Raw genomic sequence first — 21,442 nt, forward strand, 5'->3', positions numbered from 1 at the left:
CAGAGAGTGCTCATAAAATTGTGAGGCAAAAATATATGCATACAAACATATCGGCCAAGTGTTTGAACACCCTCGGCTGAATGTTCCTAATCTCAAAGATGTTCTGAACCTCATATTTAAGTGTGAATGCTTGAATTTGGTTATTAAGACAAATCTAAAATAGTGAAATTGATGCTTGATGCATTTTCTAACTTGTCATAAAATCTAAGTTTAAGTTAGAATTGCATAGCTGGAAAATACTACAATCTTCATGTAATGTCTGTCCTTGTTAAGGCATCGTTAATTCATCCTTGTTCATCGGCCGTTTTGCAACAAAACAGAAAAGGTCTAAATAAGCCTTAGTAGAAGACCTGACATTCAGTAGAAGGCCAGTGTTGTAATCAATACTGGCAGGATTTCAGTATTTTAAATGAATATAATCAAATATACTTTCCTTGTAACTCTGGTGTCAGATTAACTAGGACACTTGTCTCTGTGTTGGGTTGCTAGTGAGCAATGAGGAGTATAAGAGGAGGGCTGAGATCCTCCTGCTGTGAAAACACTTCACACCTCTCCACAAAGACTTCCAGCTTTCTTCATATCAAACTACCCAACGCTTTTAAAAACGCTGACTTGCTCACCTACGGAGATCAAGCTCCAGTTCAAGGTTTGTAAATCACACACATTTCCACGGAAATATATTCTTACGATGTTATTGAAAGGAAAAAGTGTGCAGTTTAACTGAGGGACCACATAAACAGGCAGAAAATTGCATTTTATCTCTATTGAGAAAGAAGGATATTAATTCTGTATGTGTTATTTCATCGTGGCTATTCTAAAACGTGGGGAAAGTAAAAACGAAGTAGCGTTTTCACGAGAATGACAGCAATAAGTAAACACACTTAAAATGAAACGTTCGTTCTGAGGTCTTAGTGAATAAGAGCTATAGAGTAGGTACTGCAAACAGACGTAAATGGAGCAGAATGCACCAATGGCCATTGTGCTGGGGTTGGTATGAGGCCAGCTGGCTGGCTTTTCTTTTAATGGCCATTTCCTATTGTACTTCTTGCTCTCTTACTGTCAGTACAATTCATTTTGATTCATTGCTTTCTCATAATCAGTATTGATCCCTTTTACTTGAGCTGTGAGAACCTCTCCATTCTCCAGCCAGCTGCTCCCACTGACCTTGAACCTTGAAGAGAAAAGAAAAACAGCTTCTCAGCTTTGTTCCAATCTACCTCTGGCATGAGTGGTTCTCCGTTCTTCAGCCAGCTGTAGGAGGGCTTGGGCTTCCCATTGGCCTTGCACTCCCAGAACAAGTTTTCCTCAATGGACAAGGCCGTGTCCGTCATATTCTGCAGCCAGTGAGGCTTGGCTAAGGAGACACAGCTATAGGTTAGTGTGAAAGTAACAAAGCCACTATATGGAAACTGACAATAGATTTCAACTGGAAAGGGTGAAGCAGAAAACAGAGGGTTAGTTGAGGTCTAGTACTTTCACTTTGGTACACGTGTAAGTGTAATTGTTAGGCCTGTCAAAAGTCTATTACTTTCAGTTATTCAGTTCCACAAAGTGAACACAATTTCCAGTTTTCTTCACCAACATTTCTTCTCCAAAAGAAAGAAATGTCAAAGAGAACAAGGTCGAAACTTTGTTATGGACATGTCTTCAGAGGATGTGAGTTACTGTGGTCATCAGGTCTTCATCAGTGTAATGGTGAATTTGCATTTGAGACATAAACACTGAGCCAGACCTTCTTTTTCAAGCCTGCGCATGCAATGATTATACGTTAAGATCTGACAACTCGGGCTTTAAATGATCATTTCAGGATTTGCAGGGCAACGATACGGACACTATATTTCAGCATGTTTTCTTCTCCTAACTCAGAAATGCTATTTCTTTAAATTTTAACAAAAAAATTCTTACACAGTGCAGCTTTAATATAATATATTCTTTTCTACTTACAAGCTCAAATATGGTTTAAACCTTCTTTCTTCTTCTTCTTTCGGCTGCTCCCTTTAGGGGTCGCCACAGTGGATCATCTGCCTCCATCTTGCCCTATCCACTGCCTCCTCTACTTTCACACCAACCATCTCCATGTCCACCTTCACTACATCCATAAACCTTCTCTGAGGTCTACCTCTTCTCCTTCTACCCGGCAGCTCCATCTCCAACATTCTTTGCCCAATATATCCACTATTCCTCCTCAACACATGTCCAAACCATCTCAACCTGGCCTCTCTGGCTTTATCTCCAAACTGCTCCACCTTCACCGTCCCTCTGATCAGCTCATTTCTAATCTTGTCCAGCCTGGTCACTCCCAATGAAAATCTCAGCATCTTCATCTCCGCCACCTCCAGCTCAGCCTCCTGTCTTTTAGACAGAGCCACAGTCTCCAAACACATATGGTTTAAATCCAAACTTCTGGCAGTGCTTCCGAGGGAGAAATATCAAATATCAAACTACACCATGCTTTTGGTAAAACTAAGATTTCTATGGATTAATATCAGGCTTGTACATTGGAGAATGCAAATTAATTTTGACCCAGCAATGAAATGTGCGAATTTTCAAATTTCCACTCCCGAAAATAAGCCTCTTCAGCTCTTCACGTCATTCATTTCAATGAAATCTAGAAAACTATTAATGACTAGCAATTCAGGCAATTCAGGGTCTTGCTCTCGCTGTGAAAAATGCATCATCTTCATAAAAGCCCCTTTATGAGTAACAAGGACTTCACCCAGGTGGTTTCTTTCTTCCCCCACAATGCTTTGCAATTCTCTACTCTGCGTGGATAACGCGCAGCAGGGTGGGATTGGAATGAAAAAGCCAACAAAGACTGTTCCTTTCACAGGAGCGTACAGTATGAAACGGACTGCTGAAAAGAGACCCCCACACCCCCCAAACCCACTGAGAATGTGACAATTCTATCGCACCAAAGGCACGCTCTCCCCGCTCAACACAAATAAATCCTCTGACCTCGTTCCACAGCCTTATTATCCGGTTGCCTGGCAGACACCCCCCAATGCCTGTGTACCAAGTGTGAGTTCAATTAATGCTGTGGTATAATTGCATTTCAAAAATAATCTCCTATTATGAAGAACCCGAATAAGACGAGAGAGAGACTCCCTTATGAAACGAGGCTGCTATTTGCACACCCCGAGTTTAGGAGGAAAGTGAACTACTTGAAAAAAGACAAATCAGGAGGGTACATTGTGCTGCTGTATCTGCAAACATGCAATTAGAGCAATGGTGAGAAAAGATCTGCTTACTCTACTGTATACCAGTGGAGAAGCCTGACTTTCCTCCTTTTAATTAGGGGGCCTTGATGGGGGGGGTAAGTGGGGGGACATTACAACTACCACCAGCCTGTGTCATTGTGAGTTAGCTATATCATTAGAAAATGACCAATCAATTACCACTGCCCAATGAAAGAAAAAAAACGCTTTTTATTACACAATATTAAACACAAAACTACCGCTTACCTTGCATTCCACTGTTTACTTTTAACTATAACAGCTGAGAGCTGACCAGGGCAGGTTAAGATTAAAATTAAAATTAAGATTAAGATTATGATTAAGATTAAGCTTTTTATTACACAATATTAAACACAAAACCACCGCTTACCTTGCATTCCACTGTTTACTTTTAACTATAACAGCTGAGAGCTGACCAGGGCAGGTTAAGATTAAAATTAAGATTAAGATTAAGATTAAGATTATGATTAAGATTAAGATTAAGCTTTTTATTACACAATATTAAACACAAAACCACTGCTTACCTTGCATTCCACTGTTTACTTTTAACTATAACAGCTGAGAGCTGACCAGGGCAGGTTAAGATTAAAATTAAGATTAAGATTAAGATTATGATTAAGATTAAGATTAAGCTTTTTATTACACAATATTAAACACAAAACTACCTCTTACCTTGCATTTCACTACTTACTTTTAACTTAACAGCTGAGAGCTGACCAGGGCAGGTTAAGATTAAAATTAAGATTAAGATTATGATGAAGATTAAGCTTTTTACTACACAATATTAAACACAAAACTACCGCTTACCTTGCATTTCACTGTTTACTTATAACTTAACAGCTGAGAGCTGACCAGGGCAGGTTAAGATTAAGATTATGATTATGATTATGATTAAGTTTAAAATTAAGCTTTTTATTACACAATATTAAACACAAAACCACCGCTTACCTTGCATTTCACTACTTACTTTTAACTATAACAGCTGAGAGCTGACCAGGGCAGGTTAAGATTAAAATTAAGATTAAGATTATGATTAAGATTATGATTAAGATTAAGCTTTTTACTACACAATATTAAACACAAAACTACCGCTTACCTTGCATTTCACTGTTTACTTATAACTTAACAGCTGAGAGCTGACCAGGGCAGGTTAAGATTAAGATTATGATTATGATTATGATTAAGTTTAAAATTAAGCTTTTTATTACACAATATTAAACACAAAACCACCGCTTACCTTGCATTTCACTACTTACTTTTAACTATAACAGCTGAGAGCTGACCAGGGCAGGTTAAGATTAAAATTAAGATTATGATTAATATTATGATTAAGCTTTTTATTACACAATATTAAACACAAAACCACTGCTTACCTTGCATTTCACTGCTTACTTTTAACTATAACAGCTGAGAGGTGACCAGGGCAGGTAAACTATATTAACTATATTATTAACTATAACTAATTATTAACTATAGTCCTGCCTTTTACAGCAGGACTCTAGTGTAGGTGTGACTGTTTTCTTGGTTAGCTAAGAACAGAATCTACACGCACTCAGTAGCACAAAGGTGTGAACAGTTCTGAGCTTTAAGGACACGTCATGAATCTGATGTAGACTTTCTCTTAGGATCTTTCTCAAGAACACATTTAAGAAAAAAGGAAGATACTGGAAAGTGAGGTCCAACATTCATATACTGTAAAGCTACTACTACTACTACTAATAATAATAACAATAATATCATCATCAATATCATTGCTTACATTATATATACTATGACTATATCAGTACACGTGAGCGTACCAGCAGACCTATGTGATGTATAGGGTCCTTTTTTGGTCAATAATTTTGTAGGTGGTCTGACCAGAGGAGGACAGGTCCCCCCTTGGTTCCTCCCAAGGTTTCTTCCTCAGCTCTGAGGGAGTTTCTCTTTGCCGCTGGCGCCCCTGGCTTGCTCACTTTTACATTTCTTGTTAAAACTTTGTCTTTATTGGAATTCTGTGAAGCGGCTTCTTGACAACATCAGTTGTAAAAAGCGCTACAAATAAATGCGATTAGATTTGATGATTTGATTTGATAAAGTCATCTGTACAAATTCAGCACGTACAGCATGATGATGTACAACTCTATAACACAGCGGAGACATTGGAACAGTAGATAGTTTAGTTTTCATTGCACTACAATACAGTCTTTAAAAGGGGAATGCTGTCCCACTGATAAGGCAAGGCATCACCCTGGTGATGCTCAATCCATCAGTCATCTAAGTTTTACAGGTAACATATACAGACCATTCTACCAAATTAGTCCAAGCTGCGCTCCCAAAAGTAAGATAAATAAATACATAAACAATGAAGCACTCAGACCTTAGATCTTCACAAGGATTATGTTATGATCTATTTAAACACTATTGCATTACTAGAAACAGTGATGAGCTAAACACATTTATAGGGTGCTTGCTCTTGGGACCCTAACCCCTAAATCTACATTTATACATTTACACTCACTTAATACCCATTTTGACGTTTTTTAAACTTTAAAGATTTAGATTCATCAAGAGTTTAATATTTAAAGGTGCACACTCCGGGGTGGAGGGGGAGGGGGGGTCTTTTAGCAGAAATGGATGTTTAGGCTGTATCCTGTAAACTTCACAACCCGCTTTAGTCGGACGGTTAATGTGATGCCATTTATGGTGGCGTCACATGTGTCAGGTGATGTTTGACCACAAAACCTCCACTGACACACTTGTTGTGACGTGACCTCACTTTGAGTTACAATGCAAACGGCGTAGCGAGGAGAGCGCTCGTCACACATATCATAAAGCATAGCAATGAAAACGGACGCATTGCATAACAAGCACAGCGCTGTATGCGTGAGGAACCAGCGACCAAACACTTTGTAACAGGCAAGTGAATGTCTTTCACCTTCCCGTCTTCACTTTCGCTTCAAACATGCTTAAAATACATTTATACTGTGGCTTTCTATCTTAAGACCACTTTACGAGTACAGTTTGAAAGGAAAAAAGGAGGACCTGAGGATGGAAAGTGAAAGTTTTGGGAGAAAAAGTAACTTTTAAGGTGAGTCTTAAAGTGGGTAGAGATAGAAGAGCTATGGAGGTCCCAGGGGGACAGCGTTCCAAAGTCTGGACACTATGTGATCTGCCCCCCGTTGACGTCAATCTGGTCCTAGAAACCAGCAGAACAGCACTGATTAACCTTAGTGTGTGAGATGGTGTGTAGGACTGCGGGAGCTCAGAGAGATAAAGCAAAGTTTTCTCAGCTATTTTGGTATAAGTTTTACTCTTTGGGTAGTCATAATACAGATTATATGCCCTGGAAACAGAATATAGTGCAGTACATTGCTGATTAGTTGTGGGGGTGATATTTTACTTTTACATTTACGGCATTTGGCTGACACTCTTTTCCAGAGCGACTTACAATTTGATCATTTTTTTACACAGGTAGGCGAAGGCGGTGTTAGGAGTCTTGCCCAAGGACTCTTATTGGTATAGTGTAGGGTGCTTACCCAGGCATGAGATTGAACCCCATTCATGGAGCATTTGGTGTTTGGTTGTTTCTAATAGGTCTGAATCATCCACAGGCAGTTCACAAGCTCATTGTTATTACATTCAATTTTCCCAACAGCGTTGACAAGATCACAAAATAGAGCAGTGGTTCACAGTGCCGGTTCTAAAGTTCTACAGCTCGGCACATTTTTGGCTGTGTTCAGATGACAGGCCAATCAGATTTCTTTCTCAAATCAGATCTTTTGAGATGACTGTCCACACTGTCATTTGTAAACAATCAGATTGGATTTGTGTGTCCAGACATCACCAGTCTATCTGCTTGGGTTGCCGTGGTAAGGATGTAGGCATCAGAAACTGTAGATTTCAAATGCAGATGCAGGAGAGATGGAGGTGCATCATCTCACCCTCCAAACTCCTTTGGACCGTGCTGCAGGCATCAAATTCAGAATGAGTGAATATTTGCCATAAACAATAAAGTTTATTTGTTTAAACATTAAATATCTCATCTTTGTAGTGGATTCAATTGAAAATAGGTTGAAAAGGATTTGCAGATCATCATATTCTGTTTTTATTTATATTTTACACAACGTCCCAACTTCACTGGAATTGGGGTTGTATATAATAATAATAATAATAATAATAAAATTGTATCTGATAAGCACCTTTCAGGACACCAAGGACACTGTACAATAAAAATAACAAACATAAAAATGAGCTTAGAAAAAAAACTAACAAAAAAAAAATAGTATAGAAATACACTCACTGGCCACTTTATTAGGTAGTAAAAGGCTGGACCCCCTTTCGCCTTCAGAACTGTCTTAATTCTTCTGGTCAGACTTTCAACAAGGTGTTGGAAACGTTCCTCAGAGATTCTGGTTGGTTATTTGAGTTCCTGTTGCCTTTCTATCATCTGGAACCAGTCTGCCCGTTCTCCTCTGACCTCTCACATCAACAAGGCATTTTCGTCCACACAACTGACCGCTCACTGGATATTTCCTCTTTTTCGGACCGTTCTCTGTAAACCCTAGAGATGGTTGTGTGTGAAAATCCCAGCAGATCAGCAGTTTCTGAAATACTCAGACCAGCCCGTCTGGCACCAACAACCACGCCACGTTCAAAGCCCCTTAAATCCCCTTTCTTCCCCGTTCTGATGCTCGGTCTGCACTTCAGCAAGTTGTCTTGACCACCTCTAAATGCATTGCCTAAATGTGTACCTAATAAAGTGGCTGGTGAGTGTATTTAAAAGCAATACACATAATTTACAAAAATCACAGTACTGGTTCACCCAAAACTATGTGGAGAAGGTGGGTATTAAGACTAGCTTTGAACACAGCCAGAGTCGAACAAGCACTCAACTCAGAGGGGAGACTGTTCCACAGCTTGGGGCCAAAAACACTGAATGCCCTATCACCAAAAGTCCGCAGCTTAGAGGGAGGAACTTTGAGTTAATGTGAGTCAAAGGAGCGAAGAGTGCGAGCTGGAGAGTATAACTGAAGCAGACTACCAAGGTAGGAAGGGTCAAGGCCATCCAAAGCTTTAAAAACCAGCACAAGCTATTTGTATCGAATGTGATGCTGCACTGGGAGCCAATGAAGATGCTTCGAAGTTGGACTGATGTGCTCCCAGGATCTTGTGCGGCTGAAAACCATAGCAGCTGAATTTGGCACATCCTGCAGTCTATTCAGAACCGGAGCAGGGAGTCCACATAGCACAGCATTGCAGTAGTCAGCTCTAGATGTTACAAAAGCATGGATAACATTTCTCAGCAGCAGTAAAAGAGAGAAAAGGGCGGATCCTAGCAGTGCTCTTCAGATGGAACAAGGCTGCCTTACAAGTGTTTTTGATATGGGGTTCAAAAGACAGAGTGACGTCAAAAATCACTCCCAACTTTCTGATCTGGGTCGAGGAAGAGCCAATATAACCAGGAATAGAGACAGCAGTGTTGCTTATCTCTTTAACTGTAGCTGGAAAGGCAATTCATATGGCCTCCTACTTATTACTAAGTCGACTATAATGAAAATTGCAGCTTGTCACAATAGTCACAATTGCGACTAGTGGTAATCAGTTAGACCCGAATACACAGGAGACAAAAAAATTATAATAATTGAAATGATAATCAGTGAACCATGTTTTTAAAAAAAAGTGATCTACAGAACACTGATATTCATTTACAGCGTTTAGCAGACGCTCTGATCCAGAGCGACTTACAAGAAGAGCTTTGTCTGTCTAGAGAAAGTATCTTTGTTAGTTACCAGTAGGTTAGAGAGGAAGACGGTCCTGAGCTCAGATACTGCTAGAAACACAGTCACTGTAGATACAGAGAGAAAAGGAGCAGAGCTGAACTCAGAACTCTGAGCTGTACAATACAGTAAACTACAAAACACAGTGCAATACAATAAAATATATATAAGTGCAGCTTATAATTCAGTGCTGATTTAAGTGCTGTGTAAAGAGACGGTCTTCAGTCTGCGTTTGAAGACTGTGAGAGACTCTGCTGTTCGGACAGCCAGGGGGAGTTCATTCCCCCACCTGGGCTCCAGTACAGAGAACATTCTCCACGCTCGTCTTCCACACACCTTGAAGGATGGCGGGTCAAGCCGAGCTGTACTCGAAGCTCGAAGGGCTCGTGGTCCAGTTCGAGATTTCACCGTTGGCATAAAGTCAGTAGGGGGTGGTCTGTTTTGGCTTTGTAGGCCAGCATTAGGGTTTAAATCTGATGCAGCTACAGGGAGCCAGTGAAGGGAGTGCAGCAGTGGGGTGACGTGGCTGAACTTGGGCAGATTGAAGACGAGCCGTGTTGCCACGTTCTGGATGAGCTGCAGAGCCTTGATGGCCGCATGGGAAGACCAGCCAAGAGCGAGTTGCAGTAGTCAAGCCTTGAGATGACAAGAGACTGCGCGAGCACCTGGGCGGCCTCTCGGGTGAGGAAGGGTCGGATCCCACGCATGTTGTACAGGATGTAATGATGATATAATAATGACGGATGCTGGATCTAGTCTTAATTGGGTCATCATGCTCTACACAGCAACTTTTCTGCAGTTAAAAGGGTGGATTTTTCAGAGTTGTTTTGACAGCCTGCATGCTGTTTAAGCTTCCACTCATCACTGATGTCAGTCACTGTGGGCGGTTTTGTTCATTTCTGTCATTTAGATTTTATTTTTTCCACCTACAGTTCAAGTCTTTTTGTGGTAACATGTTATTTTTACCTTAAAGATTGCATTAAATACAGATTACATGCTTTATTATCTCAACCATGATGGTGTTTATTGTCCCAGCTACAGTCATTTGCTTGAATGCCCCTGGTCAGATTACATGTTTAGTTGATTTTCTAAGTGAAAATAAATTCAGACCTACTGAGCACAGAACAAACTTATATGTGGCATTTTTTGACAATTTTAGTGCATAAAGTCTGTTTATTTGCTGAGTTTAACATATTTATGTTAATATTATGTTATATTAATGCCCCCCCCCCCCCAAAAAAAAATAAAAAAACGTAGAATTTGGCAAAATATATCCTTATACAGTCAGGTCTGTAAATATTTGGAAGTCAATAAAGTTTCTGTCATTTTAACTGTCTACCACAGCATATCGTACCTGAAATTAAACAGTGAATATGACCTTAAAGTGTTTGAAGGTATTTACATCCAAATCAGCTGAATGGTGAAGGAATTACAACCATTTTCATACATAGCCACACATTTTTAAGAGCTCAAAAGTAATTGACCAATAAGCTGCTCAGCTGTTGCATGGCCAGGTGCGTGTTATTCCCTCATTAATGCAAGCCATCATACGGCTTAAAAATCCAAACACACCCATCAGATAGAGAGTAAAAACAACTGGTGTGGCCAACTATTTGGTCTTCTTCTTCTTTCGGCTGCTCCCTTTAGGGGTCGCCACAGCGGATCATCTGCCTCCATCTTGCCCTATCCACTGCCTCCTCTACTTTCACACCAACCATCTCCATGTCCACCTTCACTACATCCATAAACCTTCTCTGAGGTCTACCTCTTCTCCTTCTACCCGGCAGCTCCATCTCCAACATTCTTTGCCCAATATGTCCACTATTCCTCCTCAACACATGTCCAAACCATCTCAACCTGGCCTCTCTGGCTTTATCTCCAAACTGCTCCACCTTCACCGTCCCTCTGATCTGCTCATTTCTAATCTTGTCCATCCTTGTCACTCCCAACGAAAATCTCAGCATCTTCATCTCCACCACCTCCAGCTCAGCCTCCTGTCTTTTAGACAGAGCCACAGTCTCCAAACCATTGTAGTGGTAGTCTCCAAACCAATAGTGGCCAACTATTTGGTACATGCTTAAAATGAAAAAGCGCTGGTGAGCTCAGAAGCACCACAAGGCCCGGAAGACCATGAAAAACAACTGTGGTGGATGACAGAAGTGGACGTCAGCATATCAGTAGCAATTAAGAGAAGACCACTGGTATGCCTCAAAATCAGAGAGTTTGCCAAAATACATCTGAAAATGCCTGTTCAGTTCTGCAACAACATCTTATGGACACAGTGATCAGCTTGTACCAGAATGATGGGAAGAGAAGAGTATCATGAAGGGAAGGAGCTGCTTATCATCTAAAGCATAATCACTTCATCTCTCAAGCATGGTGGAGATGTGCACATGCAGTGTGCACATATACGGCTGCCAGAGGAACGGGTCAACTTGTATATATTGATGTGACTTTGACAAAAACCAGCAGGATGAGTTCTATAATGTAAAAGGCTATAGTATCTGCTCAAATGCTTCAAAGCTCAACTGACGGTGCTTCATAGTGCAGAAGGACCATGACCCGAGGCATACTGCAGAAGCTGACTTTTTAACACAAAGAAATAGAACGTTCTGCCAAGTCCAGATCAGCCACCTGACCTCAATCCAATCAAGCATGCACTTCACTTACTGAAGGCAAAACTGAAGGTTAAAAGCCCCAAGAGCAAGACGGAACTGAGGGTAGCTACACTAAAGAACTGGCAATGAAACCCAGCATCTGGTGATGTCTATAGGTTCCAGACTTCAGGCAGTCACTGACTGCAAAGGATTTGCAAATATTAAAAAAATGATCATTTCATTTCATTTCTGATCCTGTTAGTTTGCCCAATTATTTTTGAGCCCCTAAGATTTAATTAAACTTTATTGTCATTATACATATATATGCGGGTACAGTATAACAAAACATGGTCTGGCTACTTCTAACAAGGACACAAGTGCACATGTACTAAAGGGATAACAGATATGTATACATATTACAAGTACAAACACAATAAATAGACAAATAAATACAGAATAAACTACAGACCCTGGAGTACTTGTGCAAAATGGGAGGTTATACACTCACTGGCCACTTTATTAGGTAGTAAAAGGCTGGACCCCCTTTTGCCTTCAGAACTGTCTTAATTCTTCATGGCAGACTTTCAACAAGGTGTTGGAAATGTTCCTCAGAGATTCTGGTTGGTTATTTGAGTTCCTGCTGTCTTTCTATCATGTGGAACCAGTCTGCCCGTTCTCCTCTGACCTCTCACATCAACAAGGCATTTTCGTCCACACAACTGACCGCTCACTGGACATTTCCTCTGTTTCTGACCGTTCTCTGTAAACCCTAGAGATGGTTGTGCGTGAAAATCCCAGCAGATCAGCAGTTTCTGAAATACTCAGACCAGCCCGTCTGGCACCAACAACCACGCCACGTTCAAAGTCCCTTAAATCCCCTTTCTTCCCCGTTCTGATGCTCGGTCTGCACTTCAGCAAGTTGTCTTGACCACCTCTACCTGCCTAAATGCAGTGAGTTGCGGCCGTGTGATTGGCTGATTAGCTATTCGTGTTAACAAGCAACTGAACATACCTGTACTGAACTGTACCTAATAAAGTGGCTGGCGATTGTATATAAAAATGGTAATTCCTACACCATGACTAAAATAGCAAAAACTGTGTCGATGTCCAAATATTTATGGTCTTGAGTGTAGGGACCAAATATGACAAACCACATGCTTGAGGTAAATGGCTTCAGTCATATGATCAGTTACATCACCCACAACAAAACACATTAGCAACTTACTTAGTCATTTAAAAATAATACTTTACCATGGAAATAGAGGCGGCCTCGCACTGCGTTCTTCCCTCGACTGTTCTCTGCCACGCACTCGTAGGTTCCCGTGTCCTCCTGCTGGAAGCGAGGGATCTCCAGAATGGCGTTGGAGTTTCTCAGTTTGACTTTACTGGGGAATGGCACATCATTGGTTCTTCTCCAGCTGATCCTAGGAACTGGACTGTGGAAAGGGTGGGAAGGGCACAGCCAGCTAGAACCCATGTGTTTTCTGAAACCCAAGTGCTCCTAAACGTCATGTACTTCTAGAACCTATGTGCTGAATAGAGCATACGTGCATCTAGAATAGAAAGTGCTTTCTAGAAGTCATTTACATTCAGAATCCACTTGCTTTCTAGAACGTTTGTTATGTCTAGAACCTATGTGCTTCTAGAATGTATGTGCTACCTACAGCCCACATGCTTCTAGAACCTATGTGCTTCCTAGAACCTACATCCTTCCTAGAGTGCATTTGCTTCCAAGAACCTATGAGCTTCTAGAATGCATGTGCTTCTGGAAATAATGCTCTTCCACATGATTCTAGAACACTGCTTCCCAGAACCTACATGCTTCATTATAGTGCTTTTTATAGTCCACATGCTTCCTAGAACTCATGTGCTTCTATAACCCATGTGCTTCCTGGGACTTTTGCTCCTGGAGCCCACCTGTTTCTAGAACCTACATGTTTGAAGAGCACCTGTGATTCTAGAATCCATGCTTCTATACCCTATGTGCATCCTACAACCTATTCTTTCTAGAGTCCACATGCTTCTAGAACTCTAGAGCACTTCCATGAGCCTGTGTGTCCTAGAACCCATGTGCTCCTGAAACCCATGTACTTTTAGAAGTCATGCACTTCCTAGAGCCCATAAGCTTCTAGAACCCATGCATTTCCTAGAACCCACATTTCTAAAAATGATATGCTTCTAGAACCCATGGGCTTTCCTAAAACCATGTACTTTTAGAGCCCATGTGCATCCCAGAAACAATGCTTTTCCACTTTTTCTAAAACTCATGCGCTTCCTAAAGCCCATGTTTACTAAAACCCATGCGCTCCTGAAACCCATGTGCTTCCTAGAACCCATGTATTTCTAGAACTCATGAACTTCCTAAAGCCCATATGCTTCCAGAACCCATGCATGTCCTAGAACTCATGTGTTTCTAAGAATTAAATGGTTCTAGAACCCATGCACTTCCTAGAGCCCATTTGTTTCCTAGAATCCATGTGCTTCTGAAACCCATGTGCTTCCTAGAACCCATGTATTTCTAGAATCCATGTGCTTCTGAAACCCATGTGCTTCCTAGAACCCATGTATTTCTAGAAGCCCATGTGCTTCTTAAACCCATGTGTTTCTAAAAATGATATGCTTTTAAAACCCCCAGGCTTTTTTAAAACCATGTGCTTCTAGAGCCAATGTGCATCCTAGAATCTATGCTTTCTAGAGCCCATTTGTTTTCTAGAATCCATGTGCTCCTGAAACCCATGTGCTTCATTGAATCCATGTGCTTCTAAAAATAATATGCTTTTAAAACCTAAGAGCTTCCTAGAGCCAATGTGCTCATAGAACCCTTGAGCTTCTAAGAACCTTCTCCCACTTCATCTCCAACAGTTCATAAAAAAGTCTGCAGATATCTTTGAGTGGTAGGGCATGACGGGGGAAACGTGAGGCAGGCACGGCTCTATTACCATGTCGATTTCTTTGATGGATGTGCCTGCATTAAGAAGCCTGAGTGTGAATGTATCTGATTCACACTCGACTCTGGTGTGATATTGCTACTTGGTCTCTCGAAGACTGTAATCTCCGCTTCTTTGAAAACGTGCTTTTCACTCTACTAAATGAGGCCTCTCCTTCTTGGTCTCTTAAAAGGCGCATCCGGCCCGTTTTCCACACTGTTTAAGAAGTAAATCTTTTTGGGTTATTGCCCTGTGAAAAGAGGACCATTACGGTAAGGAGCCTCCTGTAAAAAAATCACCACTGCAGACGGCTAATCGCATTTAAAAGGGTACCTAAAGGACTTTCATGTCTCCCACAACAGCGTATCAAAAAGGAATAAAACTGCAAGGTGTCTAGACGACGCTGTGAACCCCAGATCAACATCACTGGTACAGGACACAGAAATATGCACATGCACGACTCACTTCCCCAAGGCGAAGCATTCCAGTTTCACAGAGGATCCTTTAGCAGCAGGCACGGTTTCAGGGAAATGAACTTCTATTTTGGGCTCATACTCCCCCATCGCCCCTGTGATGGGCAGACAACCATGTTTTTAATCAATGATTTATGCCATATGCACTTTATACTCCTGTATACAGGTAAAACAACAAGAGGACAATCACAAAGAACTGTGCCGAGAAGATCCATAAAAAATACAGAGAACACCCCATGAAAGATTTAAAGCATTCGCTCTGAAACACCAGGATCCATCTCAAATGGAAATGTGGCCTCTTTGTGGCATCGTCAAGGCTACAGGTTAGCTTTTTTAAAAGGCAACAGTTCAGGCTTCAAAGGAATGGCATTTACCGAAAGCATCTCTAAAATAGCCTTTAAAAAAAGGACCTTTCTTAAAAAGGCATCTCCCTTCAAATCTCAGATTCCATCCCATTTAGAGTAGGTCATTGTGAATAAAGGACCATGTGGTATTAAGATGGGTGCCTCACCGTCATTTCTCAGTACCAGAGGGGTGGGGGAACTGAGCACTTTGTCCTTGGTGATGCTGTTGTTCACGACGCATGTGTAGTTGCCCACGTCGGATGGCTCAACTTTAGCAATGTACAAGTTCCCCGTCTCCTGGGACACGAAGCGTCGGTTATCCTGCTGGACGAAGTATGGGTACTCGTTGAAGACCCAGGTGAAGGTGAGCTCTGGAATATGAAACAGAGGTTATAATTAGTTCTTATTTACATTTACATTTACGGCATTTGGCTGACGCTCTTATCCAGAGCGACTTACAATTTGGTCGTTTTTACACAGGTAGGCCAAGGCGGTGTTAGGAGTCTTGCCCAAGGACTCTTATTAGTATAGTGTAGGGTGCTTGCTCTGGTGGGGAATTGAACCCCAGTCTACAGTGTAGAAGGCAGCGGTGTTAACCACTACACTAACCAACTTCTCTTAGAAGTCTAGTGACTGCTGTTTTGACATACATTTTCATTTATGTTACTTAAGTTATACATTATTATCAGTGGCCATCAGTTTCCCTAAACATGCTGCCTGGACCAGTGGGGGAGGTAAGGGACCTTCCCAAGGGCCCTGCTGGATGTAGCCAGTCAGTCCTGGGATCTGAACCTGCAACCTTCTGGTTAAATTTAAAAATTCACAATATTTGTATTCTACATTACTTACATTATGTACAGGACTGAGATAAAGTAAAATAGCATTGAAAGTTGTTTATCTGGTAAATATAAATCATTTCAATGTAATAAGTAGTGGTTTTACGAATGACAGTGTATTAATTGAATTCATTTATATCAATTTCCAGACCTCTCCATGCGTCAGCCCAGTATTATTTGTAGTTATCATGCCTGGATTGGCTGAAAGGAAAAAAAACACTCATTGTTATGATAAATGGTTTTAAATTATAGATCCAACTTAAAATATCAGTCTGAACTGTATCCTCTGGGTTTGGGTCGGGTCATTTCACGACCCTCCTCGCACGTTTACAGATTTTACACTGCATTAGCTCACACAGTGTGAGAACAGGGCTTTGTGCAGTTTTTCCAGACAAAGAAAGGTTTGGGATGTTGTTTGAAAGCATGAATTGATGAAATTATTAAACTGAAAATTAAACTTGATTTTGAACACGTGATTCTACAATATATTATTTAATATGATTAATATGATGACCGCTATCATTATGAGAAATATGAGCTTCTATTTGGCAGCTTGGGTCATGGTGGGCCGGTTCACATCGGTTTCAGACAGAATCATGTTGGACTGTCTTTTGGACTCAAAACTGAATGATGCGGCTCGGGTCAGGCTTAGACTCAAAGTCAAAACTTGAGCCGGATCAGGCTCGGACAGAAAGTTCCCAAGCTGTGTTGTACCTTTTAGAGTTTCCACTGTCTTGGGGCAAACCTGTGAGGGCACGTGCTCAGCGGCCGTATCATACCACTCTCGCTTTCGCCTTGGGCTCTTGTCCCCTCAAAGGTGGTTTGGGGGTGGGGATGGGGCTGGTAAACAGAACAGCTCGTGCTTCACAAGGCACCAGGAAAGGGAGCGAAACAAACTAGATTAAAAGCGCCTCACTGCCACTCTCATGACACATGCCCTGTCCAGCTCTGCGCCGGGGATGAGGCCTCCTCGGCTGGCCTCGTTCATGCCTGGCTAAACCCCTCCTCACCCCCCTCCCCGCTGGAAAAGGCAGAGGCGGGAAGGACGGAGCAGCCTGCCACGCTGCATTAGTGTGTCATCCACGGGAGAAGTGTGGATGGGGGGTGGGGGTGAAGAAGACAAAAGAAAAAAAAAAACAACAGAGGACAGGAGAGCGAGGTCTTTTATAGCTGGATGCGAGTGTCAGAACTACAACTACAGCACTGGGCAAAAGTCTTAATCCGCTCGAGAAATTTGTCTAAAAGGATTACCTCAGTAGCGGTGCGCTCTTAAAGACCCCCTGCACTCAAAAATGTACATTTATTTATTCATTCATTCGTACCAGATGTCATTTTAAACCTTGGCAGTGAGCCATTGACTAAAATTGATAAATCATGGTGGTATCTGCCTGTGATGGACTGGCGACCTGTCCAGGGTGTATCCTGACTTTTGCCCAGTGACTGCTGGGATAAGGCTCCAGCACCCCCGCGACCCAGAAGGAGAAGCTCCTTAGAAGATCCACATCTACCTAATAAACTGTCCAATAATAAATATAGAGCTGTTCTCATAGCAGGTAGCATTCTACCGCAGTAGCTTAACCTGCTACAGCTCCACTGGCCGCAGCATGAGGTTATAATAACACACTGAAGCTTCACAGACACAAGTTTAGAGAATAAAGACTCAGATCTGAGCAGGAACATCCATCTTTTTGTGTCTGAGGCTGTTAGCTTAGGCTGCTTTTGCTTCAGTATCCTAGTAAACAAAAGCAGCCAGTGTTAGCTTAGCATGAAGGCATCCACAGCTTTACGCACAACCACCCAGGCTCATTCTGGCTCAGTTAAGCCTCACGGACACACGTTTAGAGACTTGTGGGAAACATGTGTTTCAGCATGTGGAGCTGTTTGCTTAACCTGCATGTAATTAATACCCCGGTTAGAGTCAGAGACTAGAGTGAGCTTAGCGAGAAACGAGGGCGTAGGAGTGAGTTTGACATGTGACAGGGCTGAACAATTCTGAAAGGGACTCGACAGGCTTATGAGAAACTAAGCCTTTTTTTATTATTTCTGTTTATTGATCTGAGAAGCCGGCATCGAGCGGCGTGAAGACACTCGAAGGAGCGTCTACTTGTGTTCTCCGATGAAACTGGAGTCAGCTTCTTATCCGAATTCTGCCGTTCCAGCTCAGACGATGCAGCAGGTCGTGCTAGGATGTAACTGCTGCACCACTGAAGGAGGAAAGAGCATTCAAACGAGAAGCCGGTGAATAAGGAGCCGACCTCAGCCTCATTGTTCTCGGTGGCTAAAATCACACTCAGCACTGTGCGAAAGTAAATATATATATATATATAAATAGTGATGGTCTGGATGTTGGTGTGTTTGTTTACCCATCTCCAAGCCTCTCCTCGAGGAAGCCCAGTATTATATGTAGTTAAAAAGCAGCTCCTGGTTTGACCAATCAGTGCTCAGTAAATTGAGCTCATGATGTAATTGATGATATTAACGAGTCTCTGTGGCGGCTGTGAAGGTGTCCAGGAAAAATATGGACCCGAGAAATTCTTGTTACTTTCTATTGTTTTTCTGTTTATTTGCATTATGAATACGACTTTATTCTAATGTATATTGTGATAAACTCACTGCTGAGGTCAACTGTTTAAACATTTGCTTAGATGCCTAAAACTTTCCCACAGTGCTGTAGATGTCACATTACGCTTCTGTCTCACATGTACAACTTAGAACCTGTAAAACTTACAGACAAAAGTTTGATTTTATCCGGTCAAGTTGACTGCAGCGAATTCCCGAGTTAAGGTAAATGGCTAGGGTAAATAAAATAATTCAATATTTTAAACATTGCAAATGTCCTGGGCTAAATTGGCATTACCCCACCTAACCATGAGTAAACTAAGGCAAAAGCCCCTAAAGAAGACCCTCCTGGATGCTAAGTAAAACACTATGATCTGTGTTGTAGAAATTGTGACCCTCGCTCTTTCACCACTATTGTAAAGAAATGTGAATCTGTATGTCCAGAAATCTGCATTTCACATCAAAAGCACTCTGGATGACTTTGTTTACATCTGAATCACAGCAGCAGTTTTGAAAAATAAGCGTTATTCACCTTTAAGTTACAGAGACGTGTAATAAAAGTTTAGACCTGACTATTCGAGAGGTTAAATATCAGCTTCTCAGGTATAACAGAGCTGTAAGTGTGTGTGACACTCCTGTCACTCATCCCATGTCCCCGGAGAAGATGCCCGTGGAACCTGAGCTCCGGATGCGCTGCAGCCAAAAGCGATTCGTTCTGATTAAGCCAGCCGGCAAGACCAACCGGCCGTCCCTGACTCAGAGCGAAGCTGGCCTAATGAGCAGCGCTAGCGTTTGTCAATCACACAGAAAGTCAAGAGAGAGAAGGTGGAGGAAAAAACAGTCGGGACCACCTTTGCTGGAAAATGCTTTTACATAGTGGCTTACCAGGAAGACCAGCAGAGCAGATCATTCCGAGATGCATGTCTTTACAAAGCCAGGGCGAACGCAGCCCCCCACCGTGAACGAGTGTTTAGAATGAGCTTCTTCAGGCACGCACGTCTGCTGGATTCACAACACGGCATATGGTGACAGCGTTTGCCATCCGCGTTTTCAAGGAAGTGAGGCAACAGCGAAGGCCACAAGCACGACCCGAAGTCTGTGAATAACAATGGACACTTCAAGGTCGCAGTTATTCATGGCGTTCGTGCTTCGGACGCTACTGAGCACAGCAAGTCCTTCTTGTTCGCTCTGCTTAAAGGCAAAAAAATTCAAAACAAATCCAACCAAATGAAACATAATACACAGGTCACTGCAGCCACACATCTGACCAAGTGAAAGGGCATTTGTGGTCCTTAGTCAGAAAGGCTACTGTGGTCTCCTGCAAAAATGTCGTGGCTTCAGTAAAAAGCACTCAGTTATTTCTGTGTGTGTTTATGGAACCTTCAGCATTCAGCAAAAGCCTGCTGCTGATATAGGGACACCCTGATTCTCTAATTCCCTCTCCCTGCCTTTTCCCGAGTATACAACCCCCCACATGTCCGGCCGGACACTGATGGACGACTGACTGTCGAGCCCTCCTGCTACCCTCTTCAGACCAGCTGCCCACGCCCCAGCTACCACCACCTACCTTGGTCTAGCTGCCCACCCTACATTGATGTTCTCATGGACTCCTAGCTGTTACTACTACTAATACTACTGCTATTAATATTAGTAGTATAATCACTCTGTAGGTAGTCTGACCAGAGGAGGACGGGTCCCCCCTGGTCAGCCTGGTTCCTCCCAAGGTTTCTTCCTCAGCTCTGAGGGAGGTTCTCCTTGCCACTGTTGCTCCTGGCTTGCTCACCTGGGGGTTTTACATTCTTGTTAAAACTCTGTCTTTTCTGGAATTCTGTGAAGCTGCTTTGTGACAACATCCGTTGTAAAAAGTGCTACAAATAAATTTGATTTGATTTGAAATGACAGCACTGTGTCATATGTTTAAAATGTGTATAGGAAGCTCAGGATACTAAATATATCCAGGATGCCTCATTTCTGAAGAGAAGTGACGAAGACCTGAACACATACCTCAAATAAACGATTACAGTCTATTAAAGGGACTCCAGCCAAAATGAAAACTGTAACCACTGCCTTATGTGTCATAAAAAAAAAACGAATCATCTCCTACAGGGGTCCCACGGCAGCCTCTAGTGAAGAGATTTTCCCCTGTAAAGACCAGAGAAGCCCCTCAGTAATGTGTCTTGAATGAATATAAACGTTGGACACTTCATTTTGAGCGGTGCTTTTTAAATGAAACAAACTCACAACAGACTCTCAGTAACATGTCAAAAACACAGGGTTTGGGTTAGGATTAGGTTTGGGGTTGGGGTTAAGGTTAGGGTTAGGGCCAGGGTGAGTGTTAGGATTCAGTTTTGGGTTGAGATTAAGGTTAGAATTAGGGCCAGGGTGAGGATTAGGATTAGGTTTTGGGCTGAGATTAAGGTTAGAATTAGGGCCAGAGTGAGGGTTAGGATTAGGTTTTGGGTTGAGATTAAGGTTAGAATTAGGGCCAGGGTGAGGATTAGGATTAGGTTTGGGGTTGGGGTTAAGGTTAGGGTTAAAGTTAGCACCAGGGTGAGGGTTAGGATTCGGTTTTGGGTTGACATTAAGGTTAGAATTAGGGTCAGAGTGAGGGTTAGGATTAGGTTTTGGGTTGACATTAAGGTTAGAATTAGGGTCAGAGTGAGGGTTAGGATTAGGTTTTGGGTTGAGATTAAGGTTATGGTTAGAATTAGGGC

General features: G+C 42.0%; 1 protein-coding gene across 1 annotated transcript in view; it reads right to left on the reverse strand.

Annotated features, from left to right (window-relative positions):
- cntn3b (contactin 3b) overlaps positions 1–21,442 on the reverse strand; it is a 162,289-nt gene that overhangs the window by 61,615 nt on the left and 79,232 nt on the right. Inside the window, exons 6-9 of the mRNA XM_037535024.1 lie at positions 15,501–15,704; positions 14,982–15,084; positions 12,841–13,025; positions 1,218–1,354 (exon numbers count right to left, since the gene is read on the reverse strand). Coding sequence (XP_037390921.1) covers positions 1,218–1,354; positions 12,841–13,025; positions 14,982–15,084; positions 15,501–15,704 — 629 coding nt within the window. The remainder of the gene's footprint in view (positions 1–1,217; positions 1,355–12,840; positions 13,026–14,981; positions 15,085–15,500; positions 15,705–21,442) is intronic.

This window comes from Pygocentrus nattereri, chromosome 26 (assembly GCF_015220715.1).
Source record: "Pygocentrus nattereri isolate fPygNat1 chromosome 26, fPygNat1.pri, whole genome shotgun sequence".
Lineage (NCBI taxonomy): Eukaryota > Metazoa > Chordata > Actinopteri > Characiformes > Serrasalmidae > Pygocentrus > Pygocentrus nattereri.